At 48.7% G+C, this 24,982-nt stretch overlaps 1 protein-coding gene across 4 annotated transcripts in view; it reads left to right on the top strand.

Annotated features, from left to right (window-relative positions):
- Positions 1 to 24,982, top strand: part of LOC143964080 (A disintegrin and metalloproteinase with thrombospondin motifs 2-like) — a 1,751,863-nt gene that overhangs the window by 292,784 nt on the left and 1,434,097 nt on the right. For all 4 annotated transcript variants that reach the window (XM_077473787.1, XM_077473788.1, XM_077473790.1 and 1 more), the window contains exon 3: positions 8,446 to 8,599. In XM_077473787.1, the coding sequence (XP_077329913.1) occupies positions 8,446 to 8,599 (154 nt within the window). The remainder of the gene's footprint in view (positions 1 to 8,445; positions 8,600 to 24,982) is intronic.

The raw sequence follows: 24,982 nt of genomic DNA, 5'->3' as shown, positions 1-24,982 counted from the left end.
AAGCCATAAGGCTCCGCTGCCTGTTTCCCTTACAAGGGATGGCGGCGCCGGGACCCGAGACCTGAGGGACGGGTCGGCCTCGGGCGGCCGACATCGCGGGCGCCCTGGACAGGTGAGTGTGTTTATTAAGTCAGTAGCTGCAGTGTTTGCAGCTGCTGACTTTTTTTTTTTTTTTTTTATAACCGGCCCTCCGCTTTAATTTAGGTTTTTTTGGTTAGAAGTGTATTAGAGTAATATGAGCAGAAGCTGTAAACCTTCTACTCAATGTTTAAAAGCCTGTTGTAAAAAAACAGTTTGATGTTCAGAAGCCAAAACGAGTACTGTCTAGTTATTGGTTTCCAACATTTTGCAATAGCTGATATCTATATTCAGACTGGAGCAAGTGGTATATGACAAAAGCACTCAAGCAAAGTTTCATTACAATTGCTACTTAGGCTAGGTTCACATTGCTGCGATGCGGGAACGCCGCGAATCCGCGGCGTTTTCCCGCATCGCACACCTCCCGCCGGCAGTTCACACTGCCCTATGCGGACGGCTGGGGGTGTCAATGTTATGTTAATGACACCCCCAGATCCGTCGGCATATCGCAGTGCGATCTGCCGACTCGCACAGGAATCGGATCGCATGGTGTGAACCCCCATGCGATCCGATTCCGTTGCGGACCCAAAAAAGGGTCCCGTGCGAGTTTGCTGCGGGACCGCTGCGAGTTCAGCCATACTATCTGTATGGCTGAACTCACAGCGCTACGGAGATCGGATGTGATTTGCTGTGCGAATCACATCAGGTTCTCCCCCCGCAGCGGTGTGAACCCAGCCTTAAAGAGGAAGTAAACCCTGATGGGTTTACTTCCTCTTTTTTTCCCTGCAAAGGTAAAGCATAATGGACTACTATGCATCGCATAGTAGCTCATTATGTGTCACTTACCTGACACAGGAGCCAGCGAAGTCGCCGCTGATCCCTGTAGTCCGCCGCGTCCATCTTGCTGGTGGCGTCTCGCAGCTCCGACCAATGACAGCGGCGCAACCGCGATGACGTCACTCCCGCGCATGCGCACGGGAGTCGCGCCTCGCAGCTCCGTTGCTGTCATACGGCGAAGCCGCGATGACGTCACTCCCGCGCATGCGCACGGGAGTCGACAAATTTGGCAAATCCATTCTTGGATTTGCCGCATTTAGTGCGCCTGCGCGCCGCTGTCTACGGCGCATGCGCCGTAGACAGCGGTGCCCATTTTCGGGCAAATATCTCCTAAACCATATAGGTTTAGGAGATATTGCTTGGACCTACAGGTAAGCCTTAATCTAGGCTTACCTATAGGTCCAAGTTGTTTGGAAGGGTTTACTTCCCTTTTAATTTTCTACTACATATTTATATCAAGAAGCCATTTCACCTAATTCTGCTTTGAAAATACTACTGACCAAAAAGTGTTGTAAAATATATTTCTCTTATATTCACTGACTGACACAGCTCCTCTCTGTAACAAAATGGGTTGTCAGCCCTATCACTGGAGATACTAGGCAAAGTTGTAACACAACACTTCAGAACTTTCAGTTCTGCCCAGGGGGGCGGTCCCTAGGCTACAACCCCCACAGCCTGCTCTAGCAGACTCCGTTTTTTCTTACCTAGTGAGCAGATAAGACAGGAACCTGCGGGCCCATAGGTCCATGTTTTTTTGATGCAGAAGCTTGGCTTTTTGCGCAAGATGAATGATCCTGTGATCTTCTATCAACAGCTGGCTGGGTGACAGGCTGGTTCACTTATCCTTGTAGTCTCCCCAGTCCTGCCATCGAGCGTGTGCAGGTCGCAGCTACGGCTTGGCAGGCCACGACATACCTCAGCTCCAGAGGTGGTCGTGAGCTTTATGCTCTGGGGCATACATATGACCGGGCTACTGATGTCTGAGTCACAGTATGCCAGTCCAGTAGTCTTCCCTGTACTGATCAGGAGCTGACTACCATGGAGCTCTTCGGGACTGGTAAGTACAGCTCTCCCTGCCTTGGCAGGGAGGAGCAGCTGGGCATTCCCTGGGAGGTCGATTCGGTGGCCCCCCTCACCCCCTCTCTTCTCTCCCCTGTCCCTAACTACCCTCCTTTCCCCACCTCAAGGGGGGGGGGGGGCTGTACATGTGCTGAGCGGTATGTGTGTGCCTGGGCTCTCACCTGGGGGTTTAGGTGTACTGGGTGCCTGGGTCCTGCAGCTTAGTGCCGCTGGATGTCTGTGTAGTCTTCCCCTGTGTTGGTGCAGTGCTGTGCCTGCCACATGTTCTCCCTAGTCCCTCATAGCGCTGTTCGGCGGCAATTTTAAGTATGGGCAAGGGTCAGACATGCTTCTGGCTTCAAGTGGCCATTTTCCTAGTGATTCTCTATTAGAACACTGGCGGCCAGTTTCTTGTAGTCGGACCACATTTTTTGTGCTCTAGCAGCAGCCCCTGTGCCCTCAGCTTCCTGTTCGGTCATCACAGAGCGATGGGAGGTTTATCCTGTGATTCTGGACACGTGTGTCAGATCGCTCACCGATCATGCGACCTCCGGCCACCGACACACGTTTTGCTATCTCTGCATCTAGGAACACTGGGGATCATCAGGCACTGTGGTAATACAGTGCGGAACTGTCCAGGGTGGTGAGTCCAGCGGGTTAGAGCCCCTCAGTCAGCGGCAGCAGGAGGGTGGGACTGTCACTGTCCTAAGTCCCCTTTGGGTGGCAGACAGGGTAGGGTCAACGTGGCTACAGAAACTGGTGTTTCTTCCCCCGAAATCCAGGCAATTGCAACCGGGACACCTGCGGACTGCGCGGTCCCTATGGACACCCTTACGGCAGTCCTCAATTCGTTAATTGCCAAGATAGAGGCGGTACGTGGGAAAAAAGGTGCTAAAAAGCAGCCCCTGCCCTCCCGTCCTCTGGGGAGAGCTCTGACACAGACTCGGGTCCTGCTGAGGCCGATGACCCCTGCTCTGTCTTGTCAGATGACGCTGACCAGGACCGTTTGGACAGTGAGGATGAGCCCCCGTCCGGGTCAGTGCGCTAGTTGGAGCACTTATCACAGCTGTGAGTGATACCCTGAAGATTCAGGAGCCAGCGGATCCCTCTGCTGATGTACCGGCCCCTTTTGGGTCCCGCAAGCCAGCATGTTCACCTAAGGTGTTCCCGTATCTGACTTATTTTCATAAGTTCATTTACAAGGAATGGGGTCGCCCGCAACAGACCTTTGCGGTCCCCAAATACATGGGTGTGTGTTACCCCTTTGAGGAAAGCCTTCTAAAAAAGTGGTCGGCTCCTTCAGTCGTGGACCCCCCAGTATCCAGGTTAAACAAAGTAACCACGATCCCGGTTGAGGGGACTCCTGCATTCAAGGATCCCATGGACAGGAAGGCCGAGGCGGTAGCTCGTTCCTTGTTTACGGTTGTGGGGTCAGCCGTGTGACCTGTACTGGCATCCGCACTGGTGTCGCAGACACTGACTGAGTGAGCAAAACTTTTGCATCACGAATTGGGAGAGCAACAGGCCTCCCCTATCTGCGTGGAACTGGCAGACCAACTAGTGCAAGTACGTTTGTGATGTGGCCCTGGATACTCTCCCTCTGTTATCCAGGGCTTCAGTGTCAGCTGTGGTGCTGAGGCGCCTGATTTGGCTAAAATGCTAGTCTGCTGACCAGCCATCCAAGAAAGCCCTGACGGATCTTCCCTTCCTTGGCGACCGGCTCTTTGGAGCCTCGCTAGATGACATTAATAAAAATGCCACTGGTGGTAAGAGTACTCTACTCCCACAGGCCAGGAAGGCAAGGGCCCTCTTTTTCCGCTCACAAGCGGCTTTTTCGTCCGCCCGGTGCTTCGACAAAACGTCCCCAGCCCGTCAGGACCCCCACGGATGGTCAAAAACGACCCTGGAACCGCAAGCCTAACAAGCCTGCGAACAAACATGCTAACGCCTTCGGGAGTTTGCAGCCTGGTGGTCATCCCGGTTATCCGACCAATGGGTTTGCTATCTGATTTCCACAGGCTACAAGATAGAGTTCCTCTCTTGGCCACCAAACAGATTCTTCCCCTCCAGCATACCCGTATCCCAGGGTCGCCCTGTTGGGGGCTGTAAGGGACTTGCTGAATCGAGGGGTGATTGTACCTGTTCCGGAGCCAGAACGCTTCCAGGGATGCTGCTTAAATCTGTTTGTGGTTCCCAAGAAGGAAGGGGTACGTCCAAGCTTGGACTTAAAAGCCCTCAATCACTTTGTAAAAGCGCAGAGGTTTAAAAGGGAATCAGTTCGCTCAGTAGTCGCTGCATTCCATCAAGGGGACTTCCTGGCATCCTTGGACATCAAGGATGCGTACCTGCACATACCCTTATGCCTTCGGCATCAAACGTTTCTGCGTTTTGCAGTCAGGGAAGCCCATTACCAATTTGTGGCTCTTCCTCTTGGTCTAGCATCAGCCCCCCGAGTTTTTACCAAGGTATTGGCTCCAGTATTGGCATTGCTGAGACAACATGGGATCGCGATCGTGGGCTACCTGGACGATCTCCTCCTCCTGAGAGCATCTTCCGCCTCAGAATTAGAGGAGGATGTGTCGATCACCATGCAGAACCTGAAAGAATTTAGGAGGCTGTTGAACCTAAAGAAGTCGGTGATTGTGCCGACCCAGCGTCTGGAGTACCTAGGTTTGGTGTTGGACTCCAGGGAAGCGAGAGTTTTTCTCCCTTCAGACAAATTGCAGACTCTCAGATCCGCGGTGAAACTGCTGATGAACCCGCAAGCGGTCGTCGCTACGGTTTAGCATGCGAGTACTGGGGCTCATGGTAGCCTCCATCGAGGCAGTACCTTACGCCCAGTTCCACACCAGAGTACTGCAGAAGGAGATCTTGTTAAAATGGGACAGATCCAGGTGAGCCAACCAGTCAGGGACTCTCTGACCTGGTGGTTGTGGTCACTACGGACACCAGTCTATACGGCTGGGGTGGAGTGATGGGGGTTCAGTCGACTCAGGGCCTCAGGTTGACAGTAGAATCCGAGTTGCCGATCAATCTGCTCGAATTGAGCGTGATCAGGCTGTGTCTCCACACATGGTCGGTGAGTCTTCAAGGGCGTCCGGTCAGGATTCAGTCAGACAATGCCACGGCAGTAGCATACATAAATCACCAAGGTGCAACAAGAAGCGCAGCCGCTGCTCGGGAGGTCACTCACATACTTCGGTGGGCAGAGCGCAACGTTCCGGCCCTGTTGGCCATTTACATCCTGGGTGTGGTTAACTGGCAGGCGAACTATCTGAGTCGGCAGATGCTGGACCCAGGAGAATGGGCATTGCATCCAAAAACATTCAGGCTGCTGTGCCTGAAGTGGGGAACACCAGATGTGGATCTATTGGCCTCCCGTCTCAATCAGAAGGTGCCAAGATTCGTGTCCAGGACGAGATCCGTGGGCAGACGCGTCAGACGCGCTGGTGGCCCCGTGGGATCAGTATCCGCTGATCTACGCCTTTCCTCCACTGAAATTGTTGCCACGTCTGCTTCGCAGAGTGGAAGCCGAGTTGATCCCAGTGATACTGGTTGCCCCAGATTGGCCTAGCGTCCCTGGTACGCAGATCTGGTGCGTCTGGTGGCAGACGCTCCCTGGTGACTACCGTTTCAAGAGGACCTTCTGTCTCAAGGTCCGATTTTTTCATCCTGCTTTACCGTCGCTGGCTTTAACGGCATGGCTGTTGAGAGCCAGGTGGTGAGGAACCGGGGTCCGTCGGACTTGGTGATTCCAACTATGTTGAGGGCACGGAAATCTTCTTCTAGGAAGATATACCATCGTAACTTGAAGGCTTACATCTACATGTGTGAGGAGAATGGTTGACATCCACGTTCCTTTTCCATAGCAAGGATCCTGCTGTTTCTCCAGCGAGGAGTAGACCAGAGATTGCCATTGAGCACCATCAAGGGGCAGATCTCAGCCCTGGCTGTCTTTTTTCCAACGACCCCTGGCATCACACTCCTTAGTGGGTACCTTCGTTCAGGGAGTACAACATGTAGTCCCTCCGGCGCATCCACCGTTACCCCCATGGGATTTGAACCTGGTGTTGTCGGCGCTTCAAAAACCACCGTTTGAAAATATCAGGGAGATTCCCCTGTTGACTCTTTCCCAGAAAGTGGTCTTTCTAGTGGCCATTACCTCGGCCAGGAGGGTTTCGGAATTGGCGGCCTTGTCTTGCAAGTCGCCCTATCTGGTCATTCACAGGGATAAGGTGGTGTTGCGTCGCAAACCATCTTTTCTACCGAAGGTGGTCTCAGCTTTTCATATCAATGAGGACATTGTATTACCATCGTTGTGTCCTAAGCCGAAGCACCCCAAAGAGGTGGCCCTTTATGCTCTCAATGTGGTAAGGGCTCTGAAGTTGTATCTGTCTGCCACGGCTCCCTTTTGGAAGTCAGACTCACTGTTTGTTTCGGTGGCTGGCCCAAAGAAGGGTATGGCGGTCTCGTCAGCCACCATTTCCAGGTGGATCAGACAGATTGTAGTACAAGCCTATGCCTTGAAGGGGCAGATGCCCCCCTTTCCGGTCACGGCCCACTCTACAGGGCAATCGGACCGTCTTGGGCCTTCCGACACCAAGCGCCGGTCGGTCAGGTGTGTAAGGCGGCGACCTGGTCGTCTGTCCATGCGTTTACCAAGTTCTACAAGGTAGACATCAGTGCATCGGCTGATGCCTGTTTTGGCCACAAAGTTTTGCAGGCGGCCGTGTAGTTGCAATTGGATATGCAAGCTTTGCTTTCCTGGTTTTTCGATAAAAACGCAGTACTGTTGTGTTTATGCACTGTTGCATTACTTCCGCAATGTTGCGGTCTTGGGGATCACTCCTGTTGAGGATACCCGGTTATATGGTGGTGTTTTTCCACACGCTGCTGTTTTTTGTGGGTTTAGTTTCACTAGTTCCCACTTGCCATGGTGGATGAAGTTTTAATGCTGTTTTTCCCACCCCTCGTTTGGCACTGCTTGGGGACGTCCCATTTTGTTAGAGAGGAGCTGTGTCGGTCGGTGAATATAAGAGAAAATATAATTTTTTGTACTCACCGTAAAATCCTTTTCTCTGTAATTCACAGACCGACACAGCACCCGCCCCTCCTTTTTCTCTTTGTTATACTGCTTGTTGACGTACTGAGTCTGCTAAGGCAGGCTATGGAGGTTGTAGCCTAGGGACCGCCCCCTGGGCAGAACTGAAAGTTCTGAAGTGTTGTGTTACCACTTTGCCTAGTATCTCCAGTGGTAGGGCTGACAACCCATTCTGTTACAGAGAGGAGCTGTGTCAGTCAGTGAATTACAGAGAAAAGGATTTTACGGTGAGTACAAAAAATCCTATTTTCTCTTATATTCACAGACCGACATGGCTCCTCTCTGTAACAAAATGGGACATCCCCAAGTCCCCTATTATTGCAACGCTAATGAGCTTTTCCTAAGCAATTTCTTAAAGCCACGAGACTTTAACATTAACCAGTTCTCGAGCGGCGCACACCGATGTACGTCAGCAGAATGACACAGACAGGCATAGTGGCGTACAGGTACCTCAATTTTTAAATGCCGCTCTGCCATCGCGAGCCTTCCGCCGGTGGCACGCTCACATGCCGGGCGTAACCCCCGTGAGTCCGGTCGCGGGTCCCGCGGACTCGATCGCCGCGGGGATACCCGCGATCATCTCACGGGGCAGCTGAACGGGGAGATGACATTGTAAACAGCATCTCCCCGTTCTGCCTAGCAACAATCTCATGTGATTGGAGCAGAGATCAGTGTTTACTAACACAAAGCCCAGCCCCCCACAGTTAGTAACACACCCCTAGGAACACTTAACCCTTACACTGCCACCCCCTGATTAACCCCTTCACTGCCAGTGTCATTTACACAGGAATCAATGAATTTGTATAGCATTGATATTGAAATTGATTGATTGAAATGTCCGATGTGTCTGCCGCAATGTCGCAGTCACAATAAAAATCGTTGATTCCCGCCATTTTGTAAACGCTATAACTTTCGCGCAAACCAGTCAATAATTGCTTATTACGATTTTTTTTTTACCAAAAATATGTAGAAGAGTACATATCGGCCTAAACTAAGGGAAAAAAAATGTTTTTTATATATTTTTGGGGGATATTTATTATAACAAAAAGTAAAAAATGATTTTTTTCAAAATTGTTGCTCTATTTTTTTTATAGCGCAAAAAATAAAAACCGCAGGGGTGATCAAATACCACCAAAAGAAAGCTCTATTTGTGGGGAAAAAAGGACATACATTTTTTTTGGGAGCCACGTCGCATGACCACGCAATTGTCAGTTAAAACGACGCAGTGCCGAATCGCAAAAAGTGGTCTGGTCTTAAGCCAGCAAAATGGTCCGGTCTGAAAGTGGTTAAATGCACATTTACAATATGTACAATATGAGCCAAATATATATTTTATAGAGATTATTTTACTTCTCAAATCTTAATTTCAGGCTGGCATGATTCGTACAGACAAGGATGAATTTTTCATAGAGCCACTAGAGAAAGATAAGAAAGAAGAGGAGAGTGGAAGATCGCATGTTGTGTATCGTCGATCAGCCATCATAAAATATTTTCCAAGTCAGAATGCTGAGACTCACCATAATAGTAAGTTTCTGATGCTAATCAATAATGACCTTCATTCATAATTAAGTATTTTCTGTCACTTATTGTCTGCTTCATAGAAGAAAGGTAGTGTTTTAGAATATGAGATTTAAGACCTGTCATTTGCCGATCAGGGTGAGCGTAGGCAGCTTGCCAGAATAGAAATAATCAATATAGATGGTTTTAAAGCGGAGTTCCACCCAGATTTTTTTTTAATGTAATCCGTTCTTTTACACTAGTTTAAAACATTAAATCCATGCCATTAAACAAATCGCCGCTCAATTCACGTTTTTTTAACCTTACAGTTCTTACAGTACATTTCTGCTCTGAAGAGCGCTTCCATCTCTACAGTGTCTTCTGTGATATGGTGATGCTGGATATCCAGCATGCACCTACCCATCTATACACAGGGCGTACCGCAAGTAAATTATCTTGTTGCAGTAACAACGGGCGGCGACGGAGGAAGTACCCACCCCCATTGTTATGGCTACTAAATAACCTAATTCCTGGGAAACTATGACACACATCTCCCAGGAGCATAGGCACCTCAGAATATGGCTTAAATGGCCGCTGCTCTGAAGTGGCAAATTAGAAGGGCCCTGTCATGGTTATGCAGTAATGTTTGTCTATCAGCTTACCTCTCCATGTGCTCGGATTAAGAGGCCAGCCACTCTCACCTGGCTGCTTAAGTAATCTCTCCTCAAAGCAAAACTCCACTTCTGCCCCTATCAGGGAACTCTATATTAACCTGTGCACTGCAAGCGAACTCCGCTCGCTTGCAAGATTGTGTGTTTTGGCTTCCATGTACTCATTGCTCTGTGTCCTATGTCTGATCCTGTTTATCAAACTTGGCTTGTTCTTGACAGTCCTCATTTGCTTCATATCCTGACCTTTGGTGTCCTTGACTATCCCTATCTGCTTTTTGCCCTGACCTTTTGTCTTATCTCCTGTCTATCCGTTGTTGTCACAGTCTACTGCTTCCTCTCTACCTTCCTGTACTCTACTGCGAGCGTGAGCTGGGAGACCCTGGGGGCCGCAACCTGGAGCCAGACTGCAGTGAAGTCCACCCCCACCATTAGGGGCTCTGGTGAACACCCGCTGGCTCTTGGATTCTGCGCTCTGGGAAATCTCATGCTCTAGCTCCCAGTGTGATTTGTGTTGGTGCTCCAGAGTTCCTGCTTTCCTGGGCCACCCAGGGTTCCGTTCGCAGTAGTCAGCCGTAGGGTCCACTACCTTATGGTGCACTCCAGACCCCCACTGGGTGCATCTATCACCAGAACTCAGCTGACCTGACAGCTTGATCAGCCATGGACCCAGCTCATGTGCCTCTACCCGCAGATGATCTATTGCAGGGCATAGTCCACAGACTTGAGACCCAGGAATCAAATCCGATTCAGGTGATGCGATTCCTCCCCGATCAGGCTTCCTGCTTTGAGCAGCTTCAGGGCTCCTTGGGAGCCCCGAGTCTGCAACCTCAAATAACATAGGCTGCTACACCTATTCCGGTTGCAGCCACCCGTTCACTACAACTGCCAGCTCCATCCCATTTCTTTGGGACCCCAAGGCCTACAAGGGGGTTCCTCAGCCAATGCACCATTCAATTTGAGCTCCAGTCTCAAAACTTCCTGTCTGGGCAAAAGTAGCCTATATTATTTCCCTCCTCTCCAGTGAAGCTTTAGCCTGGGCTGCCCCCTATCGGAGAAAAATGATCCTGTGGTTTCAAGCCTGTCCAACTTCTTTAAGCGCTTTCGAAACATCTTCGAGGGGCTGGCTCAGGTTTCTTCAGTGTCCAGTGCCCTTTTACGTCTTAGCCAAGAATCTTCTTCAGTGAGACAATATGCTCTTCAGTTTTGTATCCTCACAGCTGAGTTGAGCTGGGACAATGATGCCCTGGTTGCAACCTTTTTACATGGACTCTCTGACCAAATAAAAGACGAATTAGTGGGAAGAGCCAACCCTGCCGGTCTGGACGATGTAAATTTCTTTGTGTGTCCAGATACATCCGTTTTCAGGAGAGGTCTCTAGAAAAAAAGACACCCTCCCTTTGTCCCGTGGAAGCATCTTCTGCCTGCTGAGGAACCTATGCACCTGAGCCGGAGCAGGCTAAGCCCCGAAGAAGGTGCTAGGCACAGAACTCTGGGCTTGTGTTTCTATTGTGGGGACAGGGGTCATTTTTGTGACTCCTGCCCCCCTTGGAAATGCTCCGGTCTAATACATCTGGAAGGTGGAGTATTGGAACCAAAAACATCACCTTCTCGTCGTCTTCTTCCAGTGTTCCTTCATGTAGGCACCTCTCCTCAATCGATCTTTGCATATCTAGATTCTGGGGCTGCTGGCAATTTTATGGATTTGAGAACTGCTTCTTCCATGAAACTTACCCTTTCGCCTTTCACTACGCCACTGGTAGTCTTGGAAATTGATGGCACTGTTCTCCCAGGGGGTCCTATTGGCTTCCAGACTCTATATATTATGGTGTCTGTAGGGATACTCCACGAGGAGTGGATATCCTTCCTCATTCTACCCAAGGCCTCTACCTCCATTGTATTAGGCCTTCCTTGGCTACAGCTCCACTCTCCACATGTGGACTGAATTTCTGGGCAGGTCTATGCTTGGGGACCTTCATGTTTCTCGTCCTGCCTTCTCAAGGTGGCTCCTAAGGAGAGACTCCCAGTTGCTACCACATCTCTATCTTCTGATCTTCCTGCTGTATACAACGATTACTGGAGTGTGTTCTGTAAGAAATCAGCTAAGGTGCTTCCTCCCCACAGGTCTTTTGACTGCTATTGATATTGTCCCTGGAGCAACTCTGCCAAGGGGTCGTACCTACCCTCTGTCCATCCTAGAGACCCAGGCCATGTCAGAGTATGTCACCGAGAATCTAGAGAGAGGTTTCTTCTGGAAATCCTCATTGCCTGCAGGCGCAGGGTTCTTTTTTGTTGCCAAAAATGATGGTACCTTTTGACCCTGCATCGACTATCGAGGTTTAAACGCGATGACTATCAAGAATCAATACCCCTTACCCTTAATATCTGAGCTATTCGACAGGTGAAAGGGTGCCTCCATTTTCACCAAGTTGGATCTCAGAGGTGCATACAGTCTGATGTGGGAGGGTGACAAATGGAAAACCACGTTTAACACTAGAGATGGGCATTGCGAATAACTGGTTATGCCTTTTGGTTTGTGTAATGCCCCAGCTGTGTTCCAAAACGTTGTCAATGAAATCTTTAGGGATCTGCTGTACCAGTTTGTTATTTATTGCACAAAAATAATAATAAAAATAAGGGCCTCGTTACATCAGTTCATTAGAAAAAGAGCAAGGGAGGGTCAGGGTGTGAAAAGGAAGTGGAGCAGAGGGGAGGAGGGGGGGGGGGAGAGGGAAAGGGGGGAGGAAAGGAGAGAGGGTCAAGGTGTGAAAGAGAAATTAATCAAGGTGAGGGAAATAAAAACTGAGCAAACAAAGCCGGACAACGTCAAAGTTTAAAAAGAAAGTGAAGCTCGGTGAGGGAAGTGGATAAACAATACTAGCAATGCTAGGCAACGTAAAAGGAGTGAACCCACCAATTCGTGAGGATAAACGGAAATGAGGCGATATTGAAAATGATACCCAAAAGCGACAAAATTGAGCATGCAGTGAAAATGTGAATGCCAGAATTAGAAGTGAAAATGTGAATGGTGCATGTGGAAGTGAAAATAAGATGCTGACAAGTGAATATAATGAAGGGAGTAGGTGAAAATGCCAAAAGTGGTGTAATTGCTGTGTGACCTACCTGTGTAAGTATTAAAAATAATAGTTGACCAAGGGTGAAGCAGCTGACCAGCATTTAAAGCTGGTGAGATTGCCAACGTCGGTGGAGATGCTAAATTATAAGGGTAGCCCTCGGATGAACGTCCACAAATATAGAGTGTATAGTACTCATATATAATAGTGCTTTAATATATTAGTGGTCATCTGTGAAATAAAAAACATACAAACTATAAGTATAAAATAGATAATTATACAAAACCACCATGTGCCGTCAGAGGGGCAGCACTTACCCTAACAGCATGCAGGACTAACGTACCCGAGGGTCGAATACCGATCTGTCCGTTCGGTGGAAAATCCACCATTAAATACCCCCCAAGCCAGACGCATAACGCCGGTGATTCGTCGCCGGCGCATAGCGTCATAGGGTCCCACAGGCGGAGCGCTGGGAAACCAATTGCGCACGCGCAAGCCAAAAGAAGGGCAAAAAACGTGCCCTCACTTGCGAGCACGCCGATGGAGCCCAATACGCATGCGCACGCACACAAGTAGGGCACAGAGCGTGCCCTCACATAACAGTGTGCTGATGGGATATATGGCGCATGCGCGGGATCTCGGCGCATCCGCCTGTGCCCATCTCATATTTCGTAAACACGGCCAGGAGATGTGCAAGGAAAGGGGAAGGGCGCAAAGCAAGCCCTACCCCAAAAATTAGGATAAGACACACCTCTCCCATCCCCAGGGGCCCTACCAGTCGCCGAGCGGAGTAGCCATCGGGGCCCCCCGCACAGCGAGGTCACACCGGTGGGGGAAAAAGGGAAGAGACACCACAACAATATATAATACAAGTGTATATACAGTATGGTATGACAAACGTAATAAAACATTAATCTTAAGGATGTGACAAAAATGAGTAAACAATGCAAAGATATACATTAGTATACAGGACGGACGGTACAGCATGGCTCGGTGACACAATAAGGCAGTCAGCAATTAGGCGTAAACCTAACAGATATAGTAGTTATAATAAAGCAGATTATTTGATACTCAAAACATTACTATAGAAAGCGCTTTTATTCATTCTACTGGGGACATGCAAAGGTCTTAGGTCACTACATAAGGTTAAAAAGCACAAATCAATGCATATTAGAGACAGAAGCACTAACAACATGTATGTAAATGAATGTCCAAGTTGACTAAGGGCAAAACCAGAGGAGTTCTCAGAGGGAGAGATTAAAGGTGATGCTTATAAAAATGATTTGAAAGAGTTTGTTTCATTGAGGCCCGGTGGTCTCAAGGCATCAAGCCTTTCGATCAGGAGGGCTTCATGTTGCAGAATGATTTTATCACGATCACCACCCCTTGTGTCAAGTGGTATCATTTCTAATACTAGAAACTTTACCGCAAGGGGGTCAAACCTATGATAGAGGCCGATATGTCGGCCGACAGTGGTAAGTTTACCGTTAATGGTTCTCGTATGGTCGAGTTCTCGTATGGTCTTACTCATATAAAACGCTCCACATTTGCAGAGCATTAGATATACCACCCCAGTGGTGTCGCAAGAGGCACTAAAGGAAGGTGTAAAACTTTCCCCATTGGAGTTTAACTGTTAACCCTGGAAGAATCCAGGGACATAAGGGACATTGGCCGCAAGGGAAGGTCCCTCTAGTTCTTACTTGATTGGCATTTGTATGTTTATAGCGGCTACTGGTTAGGTTATCCCTCAGCGATTTGGCTCTCCGGAACACAATTTCCGGTCGCTCTCGTATGTGATGTTAGGATGTGATGATCTGTGCCAATGTTTGGTCAATACTTTTGTTGATCCTGATGGGCTGAGTATTGGGTAATAACTTTTACTGTATTCATTTTAGGAGATGACGAACTGGGGTATAGTAGCGATGTCCTGGTGCGATTTGCAGCTCTATTGAAAGCCTTACGTAAGCAGGTTTTAGAATAGCCTCTCGAAAGTAATCGCTCCCGAAGGGTGCTTGATTGAGCAATGAAGTCTTCATCTCTTACGCAATTGTGGCGGAGCCGCAGATATTGTGCGTACGGAATACTGTAAATTTGAGATTTAGGATGGGCGCTTGAGGCGTGTAGTAAAGTATTACCCGCCGTGGGTTTACGAAATAGATTAGTATATAGAGAGCCATCGGAATTCTTTTTTTTTTTTGATTTAAAGATATTTATTGAAACAAAGACGATACATGTATCAAATTGCTCTCACGCAGGAGAGTCAGCAGTAAGGCACATGGTAAGCAACAAAAGACAGTATGCCAAGGGACAATAAAAAGGGAGATAATGGCACCCGCGAACAGAAACCACAAGGATAATGGCCATGAATGCGGGGCACATGTGAACTGGGGGGGAGCGAATGATGCACATGGGAGTCCACTGCTAAAAAAGGAAGTCCAGGGGAGGGGGAGAGGGGAGCGTTTTCGGTGGTAAAGGGAGAATTCAATTTCCTTTGGGGAGCCCGGCTTCCAGACACCCCACATGGGCTCAGACTGTGTCAGGAGCTCTGAGCCCCCCAAACCCCTAACCCCCTAGGACTACTGAGTGCATCAAGCCTGACATAGGACAACTTAAAAAGAATAATGTCAACCAAACAAACTCAGTGACTGATAACGTAATAAATAGTGCGATCCGACTCTGGACCCTCCAAACAAGAAACAAAGGGAGGGGCCAGAGTGGGGTAGGCCCTATGGGCCACAAGACAACAGTGCCTATGCAGGCCGAAAGGTAGGAGCGATTAATCTTGCTCAGTCCAGGCTCTGAACTTGTGCCAAATATCCATCACCTCCCGACGAAAGATTTCGAGGGGAGGGACGGAGTAAAGAGAAGAAGAAAGACAGGACAGAAACAGAGGGGACAGAAGAGGGAAAAGGGGGAAGGGAAAGGAGTGGGTTGGGGAGGTACCCATGCCAGGGGGAGCTCCTAGGGGAAGACAGGGATCTCGCTGTGATACTGGGTGTCAAAATTATGTCCTGTTCTAGGGCTAGAGGAGAACCCCCACGTAGCGAGCCCAGGGATCCCAGATTTTCTTGAATTTTTTAGATTTATCAATGATGAGACTGGAGGTCCTTTCTTGGAACATAATCCAGGAGATTTTTTGTTTAGCTGCTGGGTACGAGACCCTTGGGGACTTCCAAGCCCGGGCTATGGTCATCTTGGCACTAATCAGAATGTAATAGATCAAACATTGCTGGTATTTAGAAATTTTGGGGATTGTCTGGTTCAGGAGCGCTATAGCTGGGGTTTGGGGGGCCGCAACGTCAGTGACCTTGCGGATCAGGGAGAAGATCTTGTTCCAGTAGCTTCTGACCCGGGGACACTCCCACAGGATATGGAGAAGGGAGCCCATGTGACCACAGCCTCGAAAACATAGAGGCGAGGTCTGAGGGTAGAATTTAGCCAGGCGGGTTGGGACCAAATACCACCTAGTGAGGACCTTAATGTCTGCCTCAATGAGGGAGACATTAAGGATCCCTGCGAAGGCTCTCGTAAAATAGGAGTGCCAAGTGTCCATGTCCCACTCCAAGTCAAGGTCTCGTTCCCAGCTTAGCATATAACTGGATTTCTCCGAGGGGGTAGACAGAGCTGTGTAGATCAGGGAGATTCCCCCCTTCATGTCCATGGCCGAGACACACCACTGTTCATAAGGAGTGACCTCGAGGCGATCTGAATTGGTGGGTAGGAGAGTGCGTAAGAAATGAGCTATCTGGTAAAAGCGGAACTGCTCCGTGGGGGGCATGGCAAGTTGGGAGATGCATTGCTTCAAGGTGACGGGACCATTCATATTAAAGAAGTGACCAATCCTATATAGGCCTTTGTCCAGCCACCATTGAAAAGCTTTAACATTAAGACCGGGGGGGAAGGCGGGGTTATTAAAGATGTGGGCCAGGGGGTGCCAGCTGGAAGTAACATTATTCATCTTATGTAGGGTGTCGCAAATCGCGAAGGAATGGGAGAGAGTAGGGGACATGATCGGGGGGTCTCCTTTTTGAGGGGCGCCAAAGAAGAAAGTCAATGGTGAAGTTGGGGATTGCCTGTCTCTCCATCTCGATCCAATCCGGTTTGGGTCCTCTCAAGTATACAGTCGAAATTTGGTTCAGGTGAGCAGCGTGATAGTACCAGCGGAGGTTGGGCAAGCCCAAGCCTCCTTTCCGTCTGGGACGGAATAGAGTGTTCTTGGGGAGTCTATGGGTGGAGGACCCCAAATAAATCGGTTAATGGACAATTGGAGTGATCGGATGTGAGATTGGGGAACAAGAATAGGGAGCGAGCGGAATAGGTAAAGAATCCTAGGGAGAAGGGTCATCTTGACCGCGTTCACCCTACCGATCCATGATAATTTGTGGAGGGACCAGTGATCTAAATCCGTCTTGAGCTTCTTAAACATAGGGGGGTAATTATGTTTGTAGAGTTGGTCGAATTTTGGGGTAAGGTGAACTCCAAGGTAGGGAATGGAGGAGGTGCTCCAGGAGAAGGGGAAACGTTCCGTTAGCCGGTCTACTGTAGCTTGGGGGGAGGAGATATTAAGGGCTAAGGATTTGGACATGTTAACCTGTAACCCTGAGGCTTGCCCGAAGTGGAGAAGAAGTTGGAGGATATTGGGAGTAGATATAAGAGGGTTGGTAACGAAAAGGAGGACATCATCGGCGAATAACGCACACTTATGTACGGATTGGCCGCATCGAACTCCATGGATGTCTGGGTGGTTCCTGATGGCGATCGCAAGCGATTCCACACCTATGGCAAAGAGAAGGGGGGATAGGGGACAACCCTGTCTGGTGCCTTTGGAGATCGGGAACGGGTCAGAGAGGTGTCCCTGGAGTCTGACTTGAGCCCTGGGCTGTGAGTATAAGGAACTCAGGAGAGTCCTGAAAGGAGAACCGAAGCCCCAGTGCTCAAGGGTGCTGAATAAAAAGGGCCAAGTGATAGTGTCAAATGCTTTCTGTAAGTCAAGCGAAAGGAGGAAGCCCTCCTGTGGGGGGCTCCCGTCCCACCGAGCCTGGAGGACAGAGATAATGTCTACAGCTCTCCTTATCTGGTCGGGGCCCTGTCTCCCCGGGATAAAGCCTACCTGATCTTTGTGGACATAGGAACTTATAAAAGAGCCCAACCTGTTAGAGAGAATTTTTGTCATTATTTTGAGGTCGTTGTTGATCAAGGAAATGGGTCTGTAGTTGCTCACTAGGCTCTGATCTTTGCCAGGTTTAGGTATGACAGATATGTATGCGAGATTGGAAGCTGGGTCAACGGGTGAGTTTTGGCCTAGGGAGTTAAAGAATCGGGTGAGGAAGGGGGAGAGGATTTCCGAAAAGGATTTATAATAACAATTGGAGAATCCGTCTGGGCCGGGGGCAGAATTTTTTTTTCAGGGACTTACTGACCTCCTCCTCAGTAAAAGGGGCATCCATGATGGATCGGTGAGCAGCAGAGATTTTGGGGAGGGGGATGCTGTTAAAAAATGAGTCGATCGTTTGATCGTTACCTGGGTTAGGGCCAGAGTAGAGGTCGGAATAAAATTTGTGGAAGGCCTCCAGTATTTGTTTGGGATTTTGGGTCAGAGAGCCAGACAGGGATCTGATTTTTGGTAAGGCTCTTACTCTATATTTCGGGGAAAGTTTAGCCGCGAGATGGGGGCCGAATTTGTCAGAATTAAGGTAGAATCTACCGCTTACCCACCGCAGATGCTGTTCCGCGTTGGAGGTGAGAGCTGTATTAAATGCAAGCCTAGCCGCGTCGAGACGTGCGAGAGATGGGAGGGAAGGGTTAGCTTTGTGGGCCTGGCTAATGGAGCGGAATTCTTTCTCAAGTTTTACGATGTCTATTCGTTTCTCTCGCTTTAGGCGTGAAGAAAGTTGTATGATTTTACCCCTCATGACCGCCTTGTGGGCTTCCCAAAGAGTACCAGGAGAGGTATCATCGGTGTCATTGTGACGGAAATAATCCTTCAGTTCATGTTCAAGCATAGTGCGGTGAGCTGTATTGGATAGGAGAGAGTCCCCAAGGCGCCATTGAGGGGTGCTTGCTTTGTTCAACAGACCTGAAAGCGTAATGGAAACTAGGGAATGATCAGACCAGGGGACCTCGCATATGGTAGCCTGAGAGGCCAGTGATATGTCTGACGAATGTAGGAAGATATGGTCGATGCGGGCATACGTGTTGTGTGGGGCAGAAAAGTGAGTGTAATCCCTAGTTGTGGGGTGAAGCTCTCTCCGGGCATAAATCATGCCCATCGAGTGGAGGAGTCGTGCGATAGTGAGGCTCTGCTTGGGCGGCCTTTTGAGGATGGTTTTGTGGAGGGATGATTTATCAGAAAGGAGGTCGAAGGCGACGTTTGAGTCGCCTCCTAGGACCACCTTACCTTCTATGTGAGGAGAGAGGGAAGTTAACATTGAGGAAAAGAAGCGGGTCTGGCCCTTGTTAGGAGCATAGTATGAGATGAAGGTGAACAAGGTCCCATTCACATGGCCTTTGCCAAGAAGGTACCTCCCCTCACTGTCTCTTATTATATTGGAAAGGGTGAACGGGATATGTTTAGAAATGAGAATGGCCACACCTCGCTTCTTATCCTCAGCGCTAGCAAGATAAAAGGTGGGGTAATTACGATGTAAGAAAGTAGGGTTAAAGCTTTTTGGGAAGTGGGTCTCTTGTAGTAGCATAATGTCAAGTTTTCTCGAGTGGTAGCTATGAAAGGCTTTGCGTCTCTTCATTGGGGAATTCAGGCCCTGCGTATTGTGTGTCCCTATCCGGAGGGATTGGAGCGTGGGGGGATCATCAGCCATGGACACGAGGGTGGAGGAGCAAAAAAAAGCAGAAGGGTCTCACCTGATCCAGTAGAGAGGAGTTCATTGGAGTCATCAGGCGGGATCGATCCCGGTACCGCTTGGAAGACGGGTGGGGAGCTCCCCTTGGAGGTACCTGAGGGAAGAGGGAGAAGGGGGCAAAAAAAAGGAGGGAAAGCCAGAAAGGGGGGAGAGAGAGAGAAGGGTGAGAAGAGAGCAGGTCCAGGAAAGAAACTATCCTGGGCTGCATGTCAGCAGGGCTGGGCGGCCAGCACCTGCTCCGGTTCCCTAAACAAAATAGGGAACGGTATGAAGGCATCCCTACAGTGGGATGAAAGCCTGGTGGCGTCCCGAGGGAAAATAAGGAGCCCTCGAGACTTCAACAGGGGGAGCGGCAAAGAGTACCGCTCTGGCCGTTAGGCATTACACATTTCAAAATAACGGTGGGACCTCCAGGGGTCCGATCCATTTAGGTGAACCATCAAAATAATGGGGTTATACAGACAGGCTCAAACAGACAATATATAATAAGAGAGATAATGACATAGTTAATAAAAAAAAAAAAAATTAAAAAAGAAAAAAAAAAAAAAAAAAAAAAAAAAGGTAAAAAATGTTCAAAAAATAGCAAAATAGTTCAAAAAAAAAAAAAAAGACCTGTCTGGGTGTATAGGTGGATCATTCTTAAAGAAAAGAGAAAAAGCCGGCCTAGGCAGAGGATTAGGGCCATTCCCAGCAGGGAACGCAGGCCGAGGGATTCATCTTGGGGGGATGGAGTCACGGTGTCTCTTCGACTTTTGTTTCATCCACATCGGGGGAAGCGGGCTGGTCGGAGGGGGCCTCTTAGAGGAGCTGGAACGGGTTTCCATCTGGTCATGGTCGACCTCCTGGGAGATGAGACCAAGCTGGAGAAGTAGGCGTTCGCCATTTTGGAAGTTTGTGAAGTTGTAGGATTTCTCCTTATACTGGAAATGCAGGCGAAAGGGGAAGGCCCATCTGTATTTAATCAATTTATGGGAGAGGACTTCCAGGAGCGGTTTGAGGGATCTCCTCTTCTGGATAGTAGCCGGAGAGATGTCAGCAAAAATCTGGATTTTATTGCCGTTCAGAAGTATGTCCTCTCTATTACGCAATCGTTTCATGATTTCCTCTTTGACCCCATAAAAGTGGGGTTTGACAACAATATCCCTGGGGAGGCCATCTTGATGAGGGGCTTGAAGGGCTCTGTGCGCCCTATCCAATTCCAGCCTGTGGTCAGGAATATCAGGGATAAGATCTTTAATCAAGGCTTTGACTGAGTCCTGCACATCTAAAGTGGATTCGGGGATGCCTCTGATACGGAAATTGTATCGTCTGCTTCTGTTTTCCAAATCTTCTAATTTGGAATGGGCAGTTTCAAGTTGATCCTGAAGTGATTGTATACACAAAGTGTTCTGGTTTGTGCGTGCATTAGAGTCATCAACCGCCTGTTCAATCGCGTCTATCCTGGCCCCAAGGCTCTGTATATCTGCTTTAATGGATGTAGTAATCTGTGCAGCATTTTGAGCAAGGCCTGCTGCCAGCATGTCAGAAAAGCTATTGAGAAGCTGGGCCATGTCAGGGGAGTGAATAGCCTGCATGACAGGGGCCTGTGGGGAAGCTAGCATACTGCCCGGTGTATTACTGAGGGGGAAAAAAGGCATCCCGTTCTGCAGTCTGCTTAGGAGAGATTCAGTGGATGCTGGGGATGAGAAGGGATGTTGGCCACTACTCACAAGAGGAAGAGGAGTCAGCGGAGGTTCTGCTTCGATGGGGCCTGTAGCGGTGCTGCTGCCTGGGTTCAACGCGGCCGCCATCTTGGAAGGCTCAGGGGGAACCAGGCCAAAGTTAAGATGCCGGTTAACGTCCCTCTTGGGAAGCCCCTGCGACATACGGGAGGTGTCTCTGCCGTGTCCGGAGTGCGTGGATGGTCTCGCTGAAAATATTTGCTGTCGATTGCGCGGTCTGGATGCCTTAGACGGCCGGAGCGGAGCGGAGCTCCCGGTTAGCGTGGCGATCCGGAAGTCCCGCGCATGCGCACTCACCATCGGAATTCTTAACGATCAACACATCTAAAAATTATATCTGTATTGGATCGGTGTTAACTGTAAAGTGTAGATTCCTGTCATTCAAATTGATTAATTCTATAAATTGGTTCAATACAGAACCCGGCCCGGTCCATACCACAAATAAATCATCGATGAATCTGTACCAACATAGGATGTACTCCAAATAAGGTTGGTACTGATCATCTGAAAAAAACGATCTCTCCCACGCCCCAAGATAGAGGTTGGCGTAGGATGATGCACATGATGTGCCCATCACTATGCCTTGAATTTGTAAATAATGTTGTTCTTGAAAGATAAAAGCATTGCGTGTAAGAATGAAAGTAAGAAGTTCAAGAATGAATTTATTGAGGGGCCACGATGTATGTTCTTGTTCCATTAAGAACATTCGGGTCGTCTCGACTCCCGCCTCGGGGATGCTTGAGTAGAGAGCCTCCACATCTATTGCCACGAGGAGGGAGTCGGGAGGAACCAGAATGCCTTCAATTTGTCTAAGGAAATCGGATATATCCTGGATGTGTGAGGGTAAACTCGAAACGTGTGGGAGTAAATAACTGTCCACGAATTTACTTGCGTGGTCGGTTAAATATCCTATGCCCAATAAAATGGGTCTCCCTGGTGGTCTACTGAGATTCTTATGTGTCTTTAGTAGGGAATAGAAAGTCGGGATATGAGGAAATTTAGGAACCAAAAAGTTGAGGATGTCCCGATCAATTAGCCCTTTCCAGTATGCTCTTGTGCAAAGTTCAGCAAACTCATTGATGAACTGCATGCTGTTAGGGGGTGAGATGGGTAAATACTGGGTGGTATTGTTTAGTATGTCATGACACATGGCCAAATATTGGTCATGGGACATGACAACTATATTTCCTCCCTTATCGGAAGGTTTGATTATTATATCATCACGTTGTCAATTAAATCTTTACGGATCTGCTGTACCAGTGTGTTGTCATCTATCTGGATGACATTCTCATCTTTTTGGAAAATCTGCTTGTCCACAGAAACCATGGCCGCACTGTACTTCAGCGCCTTAGAGAGAATAATCTGTATGTCAAGCTAGAGAAATGTTCCTTTGAATGTTGTGAGGTCCTGTTTCTGGGATGCTTTGTCTCAAGTTTGGGTCTTCGTATGGATCCTGGAAAGGTCTTGGCCATTACCAACTGGCCTCTTCCTGCTAGCCTCAAGGCCATATAGCACTTTCTTGGCTTCAGAAATTATTATAGACAGTTCATAAGGAATTACTCTTCTGTTGCTGCGCCTATTATCGCATTGACCAAGAAGGGTGGGAAATGCCAAGGACTGGCCTCCTAAAGCTGTCTCGGCATTTTATGACCTGAAATTGGGCCTTTTGTTTCTGTACCTCTCTTAAGGAGACCAAATCTTGGGGATCCTTTTTTTTTTTTAAGTGGACGCCTCTTCAATAGGGGTGGGAACTGTGCTTCTTCAATCCTTTGAGAAAAGACATCAACCATGTGCGTTCTTCTCCAAAAAAGTTTCTCAGGCAGAGAGAAATTATGCCATAGGTGATCGGGAACTTCTCGCAATTAAATTGGCTTTAGAGGAGTGGCGTCATCTCTTGGAGGGTTCCAATCACTCCATAACAATGTTTACTAATCACAAGAATCTAAAGTACCTACAGAATGCTAAACGTCAGATCCCAGACAGGCCAGGTGGAGCCTTTTCTTTTTCCATTTTAATTCATGATTACATTGAAACATGGTTCCTTCTACGGTCAGGCTGATGCAATCTTTAGGTTATTTGGCACTTTGGACGAGGAGTCCACCCCTGAACCTGAACCGATCTTCCCGTCCTCATGTATTGCTTCCCATTCTATTACCCTGGAGTCAAAAATTCCTCCTGGCAAGACCTTCATCCCCACTGAGCTAATAGCGAAGATCCTTCGTTAGGGACATGATTCCAAGGTGGCAGGTCATGCTGGGTTCCTCTGATCCTTCCTGCTTATCAGTTGTCACTACTGATGGCCTAATCTCCGCTCGGATGTCAAAGACTATGTTAATGCTTGTCATGTCTGTGCTCAGTCTAAATCCTCCACACAAGCTCCTGCTGGTCTTCTCATGCCCTTGCCCATTCCTAAAGACCCCTGGTCTCATATTGCCATCAATTTTATTACCAATCTCCCACTGTCAGAGAATACAGTCATTTGGGTGGTAATCGATCGGTTCTCCAAGCTCATTTTATTCCTCTTCCTGATCTTCCTTCTGCTCCTGCCTTGGTTCCCATTTTTTCTGCCTCTATGGGGTTCCTTCTCATATTGTTTGTGACAGGGGTGTTCAATTTACGTCTCGTTTTTGGAGAGCTTTTTTGCAAATCCCTCAATATTGTCTTGGAATTTTCCTCTTCTTACCTGTCAGAAACCATGAATCAGACTGAGACAGAAGTACAATTAAATCAGACTTGTTTATTAATAAAAATAAAAGGGTAAATAGAAAAAGTGTAGTAAAGCATAGCCAGAGTCCAGTAACCAGATCGTGTAGTCAGCCAGGCCAGAAGTCAGGGATCCAAGTAGAGCAACAGCAAGCAGGATAAGGAGCCAGAAGAACGTCAGCAAGCCCGTCTTTAAACAAACCGCAGGAGATGGTTTTTAGTGATGTGACCAAGGCGAAGGCAGAGGTGAAGTGAGCTGGAAGGCTTTAAGTAGGCAGGTCAGGCAAGCATCAGGAACAGCTGGTAATGTGGAGAGAGAAGAGAGCTGCCAATTAGCCGACAGCTGAAAGACCAGCCCAGAGAAGGAAGGGCTAAGCCAACCCTGACAGTACTCCCTCCTCAATGATCCCTCTCCCTCGGAGGGCCACTGGGCTTGAGGGGAAACCACCTATGGAACTCGCGGAGGAGGACAGGGGCATGTACATCAGAGGATGAAACCCAGGAGCGTTCCTCCGGACCGTACCCCTTCCAATGCACCAGGTACTGTATGCGCCCACGGAACCTACGGGAGTCAACAATGGATTGTACCTCATACTCCTCATGGTTCTCAATCTGAATAGGGTGAGGACGTGGCACCGAGGTGGTAAATCGGTTACAGACCAACGGTTTCAATAAGGAGACATGAAACACATTTAAGATGCGCATACTAGGAGGAAGGTCCAACACGTAAGCCACTGGGTTAATCCTGCGAAGAATACGGAAAGGCTCAATAAACCGAGGTGCAAACTTCAGTGAGGGAACACGAAGCCGGAGGTTGCGAGATGACAGCCAGACCCTGTCCCCAACCTGGTAGGAAGGCACAGGCAGGCGTCTGTGGTCAGCATGGAGTCTGCACCTATCATTAGCACGACGCAAAGCCTCCTGGACTTGTACCCAAGTGGAACGAAGACCACGGAGATGCTCCTCTAATGCAGGAATACTCTGCGGAACAAACGAGTCAGGCAACATGGAAGGTTGGAAACCATAATTCGCCATAAATGCAGACAATCGGGAGGCAGAATTCAAGGCACTGTTGTGAGCAAACTCTGCCCAAGGTAATAGGTCAGACCAGTTGTTATGATGGTCAGAAATATAGCAATGTAGGAATTGTTCCAGGGACTGATTGGCTCATTCTGCGGCCCCATTAGACTGTGGGTGATACGCAGAAGAGAATGCAAGCTAGATTCCCAACTGTGCACAAAAGGCTCGCCAGAACCGGGAGACAAACTGACTGCCCCCTATCCGAGACAATCACCTTGGGTAGTCCATGTAAGCGAAAGATCTCCCGGGCAAAAATGGAAGCCAGTTCCTTAGAGGTGGGCAACTTTTTAAGTGGAATACAATG

Source organism: Lithobates pipiens, unplaced genomic scaffold, assembly GCF_037356315.1.
Source record: "Lithobates pipiens isolate NorthernLeopardFrog02 unplaced genomic scaffold, aLitPip1_a1.2 Scaffold_8, whole genome shotgun sequence".
In the NCBI taxonomy this organism is placed as follows: Eukaryota; Metazoa; Chordata; class Amphibia; order Anura; family Ranidae; genus Lithobates; species Lithobates pipiens.
The sequence above is the reverse complement of the archived record's forward strand: the minus strand, read 5'-3'. Positions and strand labels throughout refer to the sequence as shown.